Consider the following 14,286-nt stretch of genomic DNA (forward strand, 5'->3'; position numbering starts at 1 on the left):
TAAATATTCAGTGCGATTTGAGTCAGAAGTGGGACTGGGCTAGATTTTCTCATATACCATTGCAGACACGTCCAAGACCATCCCTTGAGAATGCATGTCGCCCCAACGCATCTATTGCCATCTGTTCAAACGACTACCGAGAATCATCAAAAGAAATAAGAATTCTAAAATACCTTTTATGCAAATCACGTTTTGGTGTTACTCTGACTGCAAAGTGCAAAATCAATGGCCGAATACGAAGTAGATTGCCCCTCAATTTATCAATCTAAAAAAAAAACACTGTAGTTCTTTTAGTGACAATGTGGTCTGAGAGAATAGCGTCTTCACAAATGACACAATAGGAAGTGGCTGAATGCAGTAAAATGTTGATTTCTTGAATACCAAAGCCCGTGAGGCCTTTTGCTATTGTAGGCGTTTTCATCTGAGGGCATTGTTGACTTCTTCCGAGCATGGTAATTAATTTTCAGAAGCGTTGGAGCGAGTAATGGAAGCGACACTGAAGCTGCTTTTGGTGTGACGCAGTTTTATACAGAAACGATCAAACAATTGAATGTTTTGCGCATTTTGTTGTAAAACAATACCTTTCCTAACAATCTGTCTTTTATTTCAGTAGGAATATTTTGATTACAATCGTTATTTTCCTTGTTAAACCTATAAATATCATTGCCTATTAATATTTTTACAACGTACAGTAATTTCTCCGCAGCTATTGTCTATATTTTTCAACTATTAACTATAATATTTGATGTTAACAACTTCATTTGACTGTCTAGCTGTCATGAGTAATGAAATACAGCATAATAGGTGGTCAACACAATGGAATTATAATCAAAAACAATATTCATGGTCTTCAAGTAAAGGTTAGGTTAGGTTAGTCATAGAGGCCAAGTCTAACTTACATTGTGACTTCAATGAATGATATCTAAATGATGGCAGTCGCAGTGCTTCTCGCTCACGCCAATACATGTACGGACAAGTATGAGCGAAATGACCGCACGATTGATATCATTCTGATGTCACAATTTAAGTTTGAATTGGCCTCATATTGAAGCAATGAGCGACACATGAAGTTTATCGACACTTCAAGCAATAATTTTAATAATAAATCGCTATACGTTGGCGGCAAATCGTAAGATCAGGCAGATCGTAATGTTCTTGTGTAATGTTTTGATAGTTCATTCAATTCAATCAGATTCAGATTTTTATTCATAAAACATAGTATTTTACATGTCAAAATCAGGTTGGTACATAAAACAATTTCTTTACAGAAAATTAGGCACATAAGTTAAATAGGCGTTTAACAGGTACATACATATTATTTTTAATGTCTGCAAGTATTATTTTCTAAGTATTAGGTACAAAAAAAAAACAGGTTTAGTTAAGAATTTATAATATTAATTTATTTTAATTCATAGTATTAAGTATATTATAAAAATGTTTTACATATAGGAAACTATAGGGATGTGGGGGCCATGTTATTATTTGTGTAGTTTTTATTTTATATCTATAGCCTGTTTCATATCTAGTATTAATTGACGGACGAGATCCGTACATAGTAGTTACGTATAGTGATTAGTGGAGACAGAGCGCCGGACGTCATCCTTTGTTCTAGTTCCCAACCGGTTGCGCGAGCGCTGTCCGCCGCAACGCGCCTGCGCCTCTAGCGCGGCGCGGCCAGTCGATCTAACCGCTCGATACTGAACGCACGTCGCTTTGCGCTCCGAAACCTTTACGTGATCCTATCTTGCTTTGCTTGTTTTGTGTTCCTTTCACCTTCTGTGCTTGTGTGCTGACTTTGTTCTGTGCTTGTGCTAATAAACTGCTGTGTCGTGATTGCCGACTTTGATTTTAAGCGCCAAGGACAGTTCCTGCTAATTACCACAAAGGAACACAAAACAAGCAAAGCAAGATAGGATCACGTAAAGGTTTCGGAGCGCAAAGCGACGTGCGTTCAGTATCGAGCGGTTAGATCGACTGGCCGCGCCGCGCTAGAGGCGCAGGCGCGTTGCGGCGGACAGCGCTCGCGCAACCGGTTGGGAACTAGAACAAAGGATGACGTCCGGCGCTCTGTCTCCACTAATCACTATACGTAACTACTATGTACGGATCTCGTCCGTCAATTAATACTAGATATTAAACAGGCTATAGATATAAAATAAAAACTACACAAATAATAACATGGCCCCCACAGGTCTATATCATAAGAAATTCTAGCTGGTAAGTAGCTTATTGTAAAACTTTATGTTTATAAAACTATATAACTTGTATGTTTTATAAAACTTTATTTCTAAATAAATAAAAAAAACAAAACCAGTAGACAAGTAGGGTAGGTTCGTTAGGTTGCTTCAGATGCCCGAAGGGCAAACTGTCCAGAAATCGCTCCGTCGACTCAGGGAACGAGACAAAGATTTTTTCGTTTCACGATATGCCTAGGAGTTTCACGATCTGTCTGATCTTAGGATCAGCCGCCGATATATGTATATACAAAAACGCAAGTAGGTTTTGTGTCTTAGAGTGTATCTTAGTTGAAAGTCGCGCGCTCTTACCGCTAGGCCACCAGCGCTCTGGAATACGAGCAAAAAATGTTATGAAAAATATGTGTATTCTGCAATTTTGTAAGTTGTTTTAGTCAAAGTTTCGCGTTAGTAATAATAGATCGTTGACAAGGAACGCCGTATATATTACTGATTATGATGGGTTGGCATAGATTTATTATAACTTGTTAATTTTTTTCAAATAAAGAACCTCGTTCATTAAGATAAATTCATCCGTTCGTTATAACTTCATTATTATTTTATTCATTGCTCGTGTATTATTGCGGGAAATACGATTGCTCTATTCGTTAAAGAGATAAAAAATACGAGTTTTTAAATTAATATCTTTCAAGAACCCCCTGGACATTTCTTAAATCTGCATTAAACTAAAACGCATTCAGAAACCTTATTTGATGATAGATAAAATATAACTATAGGCTTTAGCACAAGCGCGAGATAGGCTACCCGTGTCTTTCAAATTAATGCCGTTAGAAAGGGACGGGTAGTGTATAATGCGCACGAGATACTGTCGCGACGCACTCGTGCTAAACTGCAGTGCGATAAATCTACTCGTAAGCACTAAGTACAGCATACAAGTATCGTAAGCACTAAGTACAGCATATAAGTAGGGTTCCGTAGAAACTTAACAATTTTTTATTTTATTACAAATTTATACATTTCAGATTTTACCCTGTATTTGTAGTGTAAGACGATTACTTCCCAAATTTCATAGTTCTCAGGTCAGTCAACGGGAAGTACCCATTAGATTAATTTGAGAGTGTGAAATTTACGTTTTTTGCAGCATAAACGGCCGTAACTTTTTTTACGTTAACTTAGCAGTTTGATTTTTTCACGGAACTGTAGATCTACTACTGTGTGTTTTGATTTCATCTCGATACCTCCACGCGTTCCCGAGATAGAGTTTTGACAGACAGACACACAGACGAACGGACGGAGAACAAAGTTAGTGAGGTACGGAACCCTAAAAATACCTATTTCTCAAATATAAAAGGCTAGCTTCTGCACGCTACTTATTTCGTTTCCATAGAATGATGATGATGAGTGTGATTGATATAAATAAACTGTTAGTAAAAATAGTCCTTTCCCGGGCCTCAAACTATCTCTACATCAAATTTTATTTAAAGCGGTTCAGCGGTTTAAGCATGAAGACTGAAGAGGTAACTGACAGACGGAGATACTTTCGCATTTATATTTTAAATAGGGATAGGTTCATGGGGTCCCAGCGCGCACGAGTTTTTTGCAGAAATCGCGAAGCGTCTGACGCTGACGTAACTGGTGACCGAGAGTTGGCAGCTTCCTCGCACAACGTATCAGTATTGCGATACAACGAGGAAATGCCGCCAGCATCCTTAGTACAATGCCTCAAGGGTCTATTTTAAATTTAAGCTAAGGATATATACAGAGGATTACTATAACTATAGTAATCCTCTGTATATATCCATTACGTACATACCAGATATGGCCGGTATATAGGGCCTGTTTCACAATGTCCAAGTCTTAAATAAGCTACTTGTCACTTATCTGACGAATAAAGCGATCGTTGACGTTTCAAAATCGTCAAATAAGCTTAAATGATACAGTGCAAGGTTTTGCAGGAAGTTTTATCTGGCAGTTAATTTATGTATTAATTAGCTATCCAACACTTTACTTGGACATTGTGAAACAGGCCCTAAATAAAATGTATTAAGTAGGGATAGTAGGGATTTAGGTAGATATCTATATCAATAGACGGGACCGCACTCATACAGTACTGGGGACCTAGTATCACAACGTAAAAGCTCCGTTTTATCTTAGTAATTTACCGCTTAGTAGTTGGCGAGTAAATCTCTGAAATTAGTCTTAATCCTGACCAGGGTTGACTTTTTTCTTGAAACAGTAGGTAATAATGAAGAATTCTGGTAAGCCAATATAGCCATAATATAAGTATAGGGAGTCCAGCTGCAGAATTTCGATTCCAAATATGATTTAAAAAAAAGATATACCCCAAAATTATTTAATATTATGAAAAGGGCTTGAATGCGGATTAACTTGTTAGGAAATAACATTTTCTAAATGTCGCCTTCGCTGAACTTTTTCCGCATATTCCGAAATACCATACTTACGATATCGCTATGTTGCCAGTTCATAAGGACATATGTAGGTTGTTCACACAGTGCATTCTTAATTGGGATGATGACATTTTGACTAAGGTGTAGAGTTTGTGAAGTACTCAGATCATAGAAAGTACTAGATGGCTGACGGAGGCGTGGCGCGTGTCGCCGCGACATGGCCACATCGTGGCCATACCGGCCCGCCATAAGACAGTAGCAAATTAGCTGTCATTGAACAATGTGCCCGTCAATTTTATTGAAATGCCGAATTATAGCGTTATTTTGTGTCGAAATAGGAGTGCATCCAAAAACTATAAGTTACATACCACATGTGAGTACATTTTTTTCACGTATTAGTCAATAAAACCACACATTTTAACAAATAAATCCAGTGACATATGATTTTTCTGAGTCAGACCATGTCGTCATACAAACGCGTGGCAATTTGTATATGCATTCTACATTGACGCTTTGGCATGGAAAACTATTTGTAGTGTCCTAAGCAACGGCGCAATGCATTAAACCGCTAACGATATTCGCAGGGGCATTATTGTTTCTTGGTACGACCGCCAACCGCTGCCTTCACTGACGCCGCGAAATAGAGTGGTGCTCGTGCATATAATTGATCTTTGAGCGTTATCGATAAAAATGTTTGGATATAGTGTGTATCAAAGTAATTACTTTTCAAGTAAAATTTAACAATTATTTTATATGCACCTAATGTTTAATTTAATACTTATTAATTTGGATTAAAAATCGAATAGGTACGCCAAAAAATAAACTGATTTAATTAAGTACAATTTATTTATAACATTATAGTTTATACCTATAAGTATATTTTATTTGAAGCGCTGGTGGCCTAGCGGTAAGAGCGTGCGACTTGCAATCCAGAGGTCGCGGGTTCAAACCCCGGCTCGTACCAATGAGTTTTTCGGAACTTATGTACGAAATATCATTTGATATTTACCAGTCGCTTTTCGGTGAAGGAAAACATCGTGAGGAAACCGGACGAATCCCCACAAAGCCTAGTTTTACCCTCTGGGTTGGAAGGTCAGATGGCAGTCGCTTTCGTAAAAACTAGTGCCTACGCCAAATCTTGGGATTAGTTGTCAAGCGGACCCTAGGCTCCCATGAGCCGTGGCAATATGCCGGGACAACGCAAGGAAGAAGGAAGTATATTTTATTCAGGTTCTTAGCAACGATTCGAATAACTGCACTAGGTATAATCAATTTTTTCAGTTTCCCGAAAAATCCGAGTATTAAAGAAAAATGGATAAATGCTACATGTAGAGGCCCTAACTGGTTTCCAAGCGAGAAAAGTGTTATTTGTTTGGATCATTTTCATTTATATAACGATAGAATATAAATATGTTTGAAATATACTTAGTCGATCCAAAAGTTCTATCAGAAAGATTTTTACTGATAATTATGATTACTCTTTTCTCATTATTCGTACATATGATTTAAAAGCTTATTTTAATGGTGCATTATACTTACAATATAATTTACTATAACTTGCTTTCGCAGTTCTTCATAACTCTATGTAACATGCTGGAATTGCTTTCAATTGGTGACGAAATATGCTATAATAAACTGAAACTATTTTTTTTTATGAAACACTGATTTTTACTCCGTTTTGTGAAGTAGAATCCAGACGAGCGCTCGCGTCTAACGACAATCCAAAAGTAAACAATTTAAACAAACATTACATCAAATAATGACTAAAATTTAAACCAATTTGATTAGTTTAGCATAAACAAGTTTTCGCATCATGGTACATGTTTTTTTTTAAATTAAAAGCTTTGTATTACATTTTATCAGTAAAAACCTTTGTGAGAGAACTTATGGATTAACTAATATACCTTACACGTACCTTAAAATTCTTAGCTCGCAAATAAGGTCAAAAATTTAAAGGAATATACATTAAATCTATGGCAATTATTACTTAAAACAAAAATTTCAAAACTCTTAAGGTCATGTTCAGAATATGTAAAATATCGATAGTTCTATCGAATTGTCCTCACTCTAGTGCCGCCGCTCTAGGCTCCTACACCGCGCGGTTTGGCCAATCACAGCGCGTGAGTTGGTTGTCTGGCCACGCCTTTAATGATGTAGTGGGGGACAGTTGGAGACAGCGAGACTCGTTGAAATTATGCTTCGTTATAAATCTCCTTACTTCTTATATCTATGGTGAAGTAGGGCTTGTAGAGTTAGAAGCTTGGCTCTACAAGAGATCTGATAACTTTTTGACAGTGCGAGCCTTATGGTTTCGTCTTGGCAACGTTTTACAAATTCTAGTTAGAAAAGATAGAAAATGTGCAAATTATCACAATGAAAGACACAAAAAATAGTTTTTGAATTTTCTTTTACTTTAAAGCATGGGTAGATAGTTGTTCCTCAAACTAACCGGATCGACTGATATTATTAAAAAAAAAAACTTCTCATCTAGCCTATAGCTCTGGCAGCCTAATAGCATCAAAACAGGAAAGGTCGTGAGTTCAAACCTCATTTGTTCAAAATTCCAATAATTCGTGTCGTTTGTTCCAGAATGCTGTACACATACCTGTCCGTGTGGTGGCTGGTGATCGTGGCGACGCTGTGCGCGCCCGAGCACACGCCGAGCGCCGATCACGAGCCGCACGGCGCTGACGCACATGTGAGTTGTTTTAGGGGTCTTCCATTAGTCCCAGGTCGGTATTGGGAAGCCGTTGGTTAATTAGGGCTATGTGGGATCCTAGGTCTTACTAAGGCCGTTGGGGACTCTTCATTTATATGGAACTTGTTAAAATTAGGTAATTTACTAATATAGTTTTATAAGTGTCTTGTAACTAATAATCTATGAATCTGAAGAAACCGAAACAAATTTTTTATATTGTTAATATAATTTAATAGCATTGTTTACTTTTCTTCGCCTTAAAAATATATGTATTTAGAGTCGGCCGGACAAGTCCAGCCCTAATTCTTTCCTCTTTAACCCTTATCAAGTAACCTAATTAAGCCCAATATCAACCTCCATACATTACAACAACGTTCACAATGACACGGTCGCGCACGATATGCGTGAATTTCAAAGGGTAAATAACTTTTATTCTTAAGCTTTAACGGTTTAACTCTTGTATTCTTAGTCACTTGCGCGACCTTTCGGAGAGCCTAGGTCTCCATTTTCAATTACTAGCAGTGCATGAGTAGCGTTCACGATAGCCGTGCGCCGCGTACTGTCGCTCGTTAGGGGCGCGATGAGATAGCCGGAGGGGTCTTGCGCTGTCGTTATAGGCGAGCACAGTGCCGGGTTTCGGACACCCAACTGAATATGTCCACTGCACTGTTACAACACTAAAAATACGTGAGTTAAACCGTATTAGGTTAACGTTAGTTTGACTCACGAAAGTTTTAATCTATTAAAAATATCTCTGGCCATCCATAATAGGAGTCATCAGAGGAGCACGTAGCGCCGCTGGAGAAGCGCTCGCCCCACTACAACTTCGGGCTCGGCAAGCGCGCCTACAGCTACGTGTCCGAGTACAAGCGCCTGCCCGTCTACAACTTCGGATTAGGAAAAAGGTTAGCACACTGCCAAATCACGGGTTAATCCCACTAGTTACCACCAAGTTCTTACCAGTGGTAATTACTGGGAATTTTTTACCCACCTTTTACCACCAACCACCAACCTAGTTACCTAGTTACCACCAACTGGGTTTTTTTCCAGTAGTTAGCACTGGTAAAAATTTTGGTTAGCGTTCAATACTAATAAAAGCAGTCTAAATAGGGAGTGCCTTAATCGATGATTAATTAAAACTCGAATTAATTATAAGTAGATTAGTTTAATTCTAAGTCGGGAACAAAAATCTCAATAGTTACCACCGAATCAAGTTGGTGGTAAAAGGTGGGGAAAAAATTCCCAGTAGTTACCACAGGTAACAACTTGGTGGTAACTAGTGGGAATAACCCCAAATCACGGACACCGCATTAAGAAGCGTTTACACAGAGCACAATAAAAAACATTAAGTAAGTAATGAAGAACATTAAATAAACGAGCATAAGAAAAAAGAATTTAGACGTCAACGACCCTAAAACAACCATATGCGAGTACTTGAATGACGTCGCGGTTATAGATCACTCTGTCGTCAATATTTCGCCATTTTCACCACCTTGACAATAATTATCACCTAATACTGAAGATTTCCTGTGCATTTCTGGATCGAGAAGTATCGATGGTACACAGCGTCAATATTTACGAGTACTTGTTAGACCAGCAATGTGCGGTCATAGCTGAATTATCAATGTCGGGTCTATCTGGGTCTTGCGCGTCTACCAACTTTTTCGTCGCTTCTAACTCTTGCGTTAACTCAGCACATATGCGTCCACTGCTGAACATATGCCTCTTTCATGGATTTCCATGTTTTGCTGTATGCGTACACATACTACACTTACAGAAGGTCGGTAAAGCAGGAGCCAAGCTCTTCCTTTCCGACTGACTGTTCTTGACGGTCCATCCAATGTGTGATGGTCTTTCCCAACCAAAAATGTTATATAACGGGCTTCCTCACATTGAACTTATACAATTTAAACGATATTTTCGCCAGGTCTCGCCCATACTCCTTCGGGCTGGGCAAGCGCTCCATATCCGAAGAGGACCAGGACGAGGAACTCGCCAACGACATCGAGCAGGCCGCGATGGACAGAGAGCTCTTCGACCAGTACGATGATGCCCCTGGTAACTACTTCGCTCAGTAATAAAACACATGCTAACAATTTTTTTACATAGGTGACGTTCGGAAGTTTGGATGTCTGAACTGTTGAAACGTCATTGTTTTCGCCGCTGTCAATGGCCAACATTAATTAATGCCAAAGAGCATATAATCATTACGTTTTAAGAGACGGGACTTCCATACTAGCGAGTGGACTCTGTTTGTTTCGCAAATCATTACCAAAATCTACGACAAAAAACTGTCAAGGAACCATAATACCAACATAACCGATTTAAATAGTGTAGTACGCTACACGCTTGCGATTCTTATCGATATCGATAAAATGGGGAGGGTTGAAACTAGGCTCCTGTCTACAAATTTTGTACTCGAAATCAGGTTAGCATCGAGCCCACATTTAAGTTGTATGTTATATGTATAGTGGATAGTTCTTTGAGTGGACTATCTGGTCGGGCTTAATGTGGACCCGAATTATTTTAATACAGTTTTTAAGTCGTGTTTTTTTTTAAACTTTATTTTCAAAATGTTCTGCACATACATGTTTCAATAAATGTTACTTTTCTATGGGAAGATGTATCATCAGGTCTTCGTTCCCAACAAATTTGACCCACTGCCTGCATCTGAAAACATACAGCCTTGGACAAACATGACTTTATCTACAGTTTATATTCCAAGTATTTGCTAATGAGATGATCAACTGATTATTAAGCGCTAATATGCATCTATAAATCATGTTTTTCGGCATCCAGTTATCAACAACCCTTTATCAATGCTCTAACTTTTTATGTATTTATATGTCTGTTAATCATGAGAACCGGTCTGGCCTACTGGGCAATAACCCTGCCTATGAAGCTGATTTTGTATCTTTAATGCAAGTTCTCAGGAAATTTCACATATTTTATTTAATTACTTACACTGATATACAAATAAACATACAATTATCGATAGTTTTAGTACATCCCTAGTTCACAACTAAAAATAATATAAAATATCAAATTTTCGATGTGTTTAAAGCCTGCTGCAACAAAATAAGGTCAAAAATATCTAAAGCAATACGTACCGGTCTTTATCCAAGGGAAATTTCGCCATAAAATCCTTTTTTGCGTGATTTTTTCGAGTGGCTCGCTTGCCACATATTTCACACTTAGTAAGCCATTTTCTCGTTGGCATTATAACAAAGTCGCTCTTTACTCTGATCACAGTTCACTATTTTCGATATTTTCACTAAATAATAAAGAAATTGCACGAAATACCCGAACAAAACATTGAAACCTTCATAACAAACAAAACAATTAGGTTGACAGTTGTCGTGATGTAAACTTGACAGAATAAAAGCACTGACGTTTTATTTTTCTTCGTTGGCAAAGATTTGCGAAACAAGTTCCATACAAAACTTATTTTGTTCCTAGTTGCGTCAGCCTGATTAATGCCACCATTATGACGTTCATTCCATCTATGGAGGGTAGAGGTAAGGAGAACAATCTGTTATGGAAGAACTGCTAAAGTGTCCAGCTGGAAATAATAGTACGAAATCTTTCCAGTGGCGCTAGGCTAGCAAAAGGTCATGCATGACGCCACCTATTTAAAGATTTTTGATGGACACTTTTCATACACATAGATTGTTCTCCTTACCTCTACCCTCCATTGTTTCGTCACTTATTTTATCAAGGAAATCGATAGATACAGTGGCAGCAACAACGACGCCGCAACAGTAATGCAATTGCAGTTGACATACGCACGTCACCTTAAAATGTTTCAGTTAAGTTTCGTATCTTGACAATCTCTTTATCAAAGCAACATATCCAGCAAATGAGGGCTAACGTATTTTATTTTGCCGATAGGGGCGCTGGTGTAGTGAATAATAAAATCATGTTTTGCAGACAACATTGTTCCATATACTAGCTAAAATGTTAAATGCGTAGTATTTTTGGGCGCTACCTTTTTTTATCGCGAATTTTCGTTTCTTATTCATAATTGTGGTAAATGTTATTTCTATTTTTGATTATGCATGTTAAACATTAGTTATAGTTCAATAAATGTTAGTGGTTTAAAAAAAAGTGCCAACTAAAATATAGGCAAAATTAATCAGGTTTATAAAACGGCAAATTTAGACGTGAAAATACTTTTGCGTACCTATATTAAATAGAACGTATTTTTTTAATAAGCATAGCAGAATTTTGAGAGCTATTTGTCTGGACCACAATCTACAGTGGCGCCAACTGCTGAGCACAAAAACGTTAGCCCTCATTGACAGTAACATCACCCGCTTTAGCGTTAGCGTATAATAACGTTTCATTAGTAACGCTGCAGCAGCAATGTTTCTGCAGTTGCCTTCCGAATGCCACCTTAAGGCCAAACAAATCGCATTACTATTTTTTATGTTCATAGACGTTTATTTATGAATAGCGCCTACGTTAATAGGTAATATTAGAGATAATAACCTGTAAAGGCGGTAAAGGTCGCTGCATACGTAACTTGTTTGTTACCGTTCTGGGGCCAATTAGACTCGTGAAATGAAAGTGCTTGTGACATGACTACCTTACTATATCGCTTCTTTAAGGAAGTGACAAAGTCATGGCGCCTGTCAAGTCTGTCAAAGTTCAAGTTCAATTCTGTTCAAGATTTTTTAATAAGATAGTTACATATGATCGACATAAAATCGGGTTTTTGAACAGCGCGCCAAGCGGGACGTTTTGGAAAGTCAAAAATCTCATACAAAATGACACTTAACGCAAACGCGTAGGTAACGTTTCGCTGTCGAAAATATTTACACTAGGGGTACGGTTCGTCATATCACGTTCTGATACTCGAAACGGGCACTGGACGTTTTATGTGTCGTTCCTTTCTCGAACTCACTGTAGCCCTAAAGTTACAGTAATTTTGACCGGTAAACGGTAAAAAACACATTATGTATACAAAAATATATATTTGTCACGTGTGGAATACTACCCCTTGCCTAGTCACGTAGGACTCTATTTAAAGATACGGCGTAATCCGTACCCTTTTAAAATTTAGGTCAAACGTGCTAGTGTTTAGTGGGAAAAGAGTAGGTGCGTTATTGCCCTTTTAAAACTATTATGTAAAACACTTTTTATATTTTTATCATCTTAAAATTACAATTCTACAATACAATATAACGATGTTTACATACCTGCATTAAAATTGATACTAAGCTTCAATACAGGAATTATGAAATTGAAATTGAGATAATAATGTAAATGACATTAAAATTTATTAAGGAGGTATTATAAATTCAACAAATATGTACACGTGTGTTACATGTACTCTGTATTGATCTATGGCATTGAAGCTGATGAAAGTAATGAACTTATGTTAATCTCGTTTGAATAAGCTGATTACTAATGAATAATCATTTGTTTTCAGTTTACGAAGAAAAACGCGCTCGTCCATACAGCTTCGGCCTCGGCAAGCGCTTCAATGACGAGTTATCAGAGGAAAAGCGCAAGATGTACGATTTCGGCCTCGGCAAGCGCCTACCGCTCTACAACTTTGGACTCGGCAAGCGCGCTAGGGGCTACGACTTTGGCCTCGGCAAACGGTATAGCAGCAAGTTCAACTTCGGCCTAGGGAAGCGAGAGAGGGATATGCACAGGTTTAACTTCGGCCTCGGAAAGCGGTCCGCTGACGACGCCTATGACAGTGTTGAAGAGTAAATTGAGTTTTTTGTTTTGTGAGAAATTTCGTGGATGGTTTTAGTAGCTTTCTTTGACTAATTGTTAAAATAAACGCGATTTGAGGAAATCAATGTGTGATGTAAAATATTTTTAAATTTATTGTTAAATATTTTGTAATAAGTTTATCTGGTTTAACTTTTTTTAGTATTAAACGGTTTACTTGTGAAAAATCCAGCCAATTTTCACAAGTAAATCATGACTATAATTTTTTTCCACGTAATTTCTTACAATTGAATTATTAAATAAAATGTACAATTATTTAAAGACCTCGAACTGGACTAATTCCTTCAATTATTGTAACTATAGAAAACTAATAACGAATAAATAACTCGAGAAAGGTCTCATAAACTTGAAGGCTACACTTGTAAAATTTACATTTTAAAAAGAGCATATTTTTGTCAATTCCCAATTTAAAATATTAATCTAAATAAACTTCGCCTAACTACTGGACTCTGAACATGTATTTTAACGTCAAATTCAATTAGTTTTTTGTAAATTGTTGTTATACATCCAAGTTATTTATGTAAAAGTTGAAACTTAAGATAAGTAACACTTAATGAAAAGTAAAGTCACGATTCTTTTTTTACAATTTAGGTAATTTAGAATGAAATTCGTAGTGCCATAAGTGTCAATATCACGTCTTAGATAATTCTTAACGCTTCTGTTCTCCGTTGGAATCGTGACTCTATGACTCACAAATACTACCTAATTAAGTATTGTCATAAGTTTCCTTAAACGATAAGATTTGTTGTTTTCAATATAATCATTAAAACAATTATACAAATCATAGCAAGATTGCATTCATTCTATGTTATTATTTGAACCTTACCCGTAATCCTGTCTATAAGAGCTGATCAAGAAATCTGTCTCATAAATATACAGGCTGATTTAGGAGACGAGGTGAGTAGGAGCAACTATACATACGTATTCAGCAAATAATAAGCTACTGTTTCGTATCAGTATTTCTGACAATTGACAGCAAAAACAAACAAAAATAACCAAAAAAATCTAAAAAAAAAAGTTTTTAATTAAAAAATTACAAAATGTCTGTCAAATACTGAATTGGAACTGGAGTGTGGTATTAAGAGGAGCAAAAGTGTCCAGCTGTCAGCTATTAATAATAGTTCCAAATCTCTCCAGAGTAGCACTAGAGTAGCTAAGAACCTAGGCGTTATTGACGGAGTGAATTGCGCTGTCTATGATTTGATTTTTTTGTTCACGTACTCTAGGTATTGTAGCG

The 14,286-nt window shown here is 37.2% G+C and overlaps 1 protein-coding gene across 2 annotated transcripts in view; it reads left to right on the plus strand.

The window, feature by feature from the left end:
• LOC133524856 (allatostatin-A) overlaps nt 1–13,850 on the plus strand; it is a 142,789-nt gene extending 128,939 nt beyond the window's left edge. For both annotated transcript variants that reach the window (XM_061861004.1, XM_061861005.1), the window contains 4 exons: nt 7,193–7,301; nt 8,073–8,206; nt 9,229–9,359; nt 12,736–13,850. In XM_061861004.1, coding sequence (XP_061716988.1) covers nt 7,193–7,301; nt 8,073–8,206; nt 9,229–9,359; nt 12,736–13,025 — 664 coding nt within the window. In that variant the 3' untranslated portion in view covers nt 13,026–13,850. The remainder of the gene's footprint in view (nt 1–7,192; nt 7,302–8,072; nt 8,207–9,228; nt 9,360–12,735) is intronic.
• Nucleotides 13,851–14,286: the final 436 nt, after the last annotated feature.

Source organism: Cydia pomonella, chromosome 14, assembly GCF_033807575.1.
Source record: "Cydia pomonella isolate Wapato2018A chromosome 14, ilCydPomo1, whole genome shotgun sequence".
NCBI lineage: Eukaryota > Metazoa > Arthropoda > Insecta > Lepidoptera > Tortricidae > Cydia > Cydia pomonella.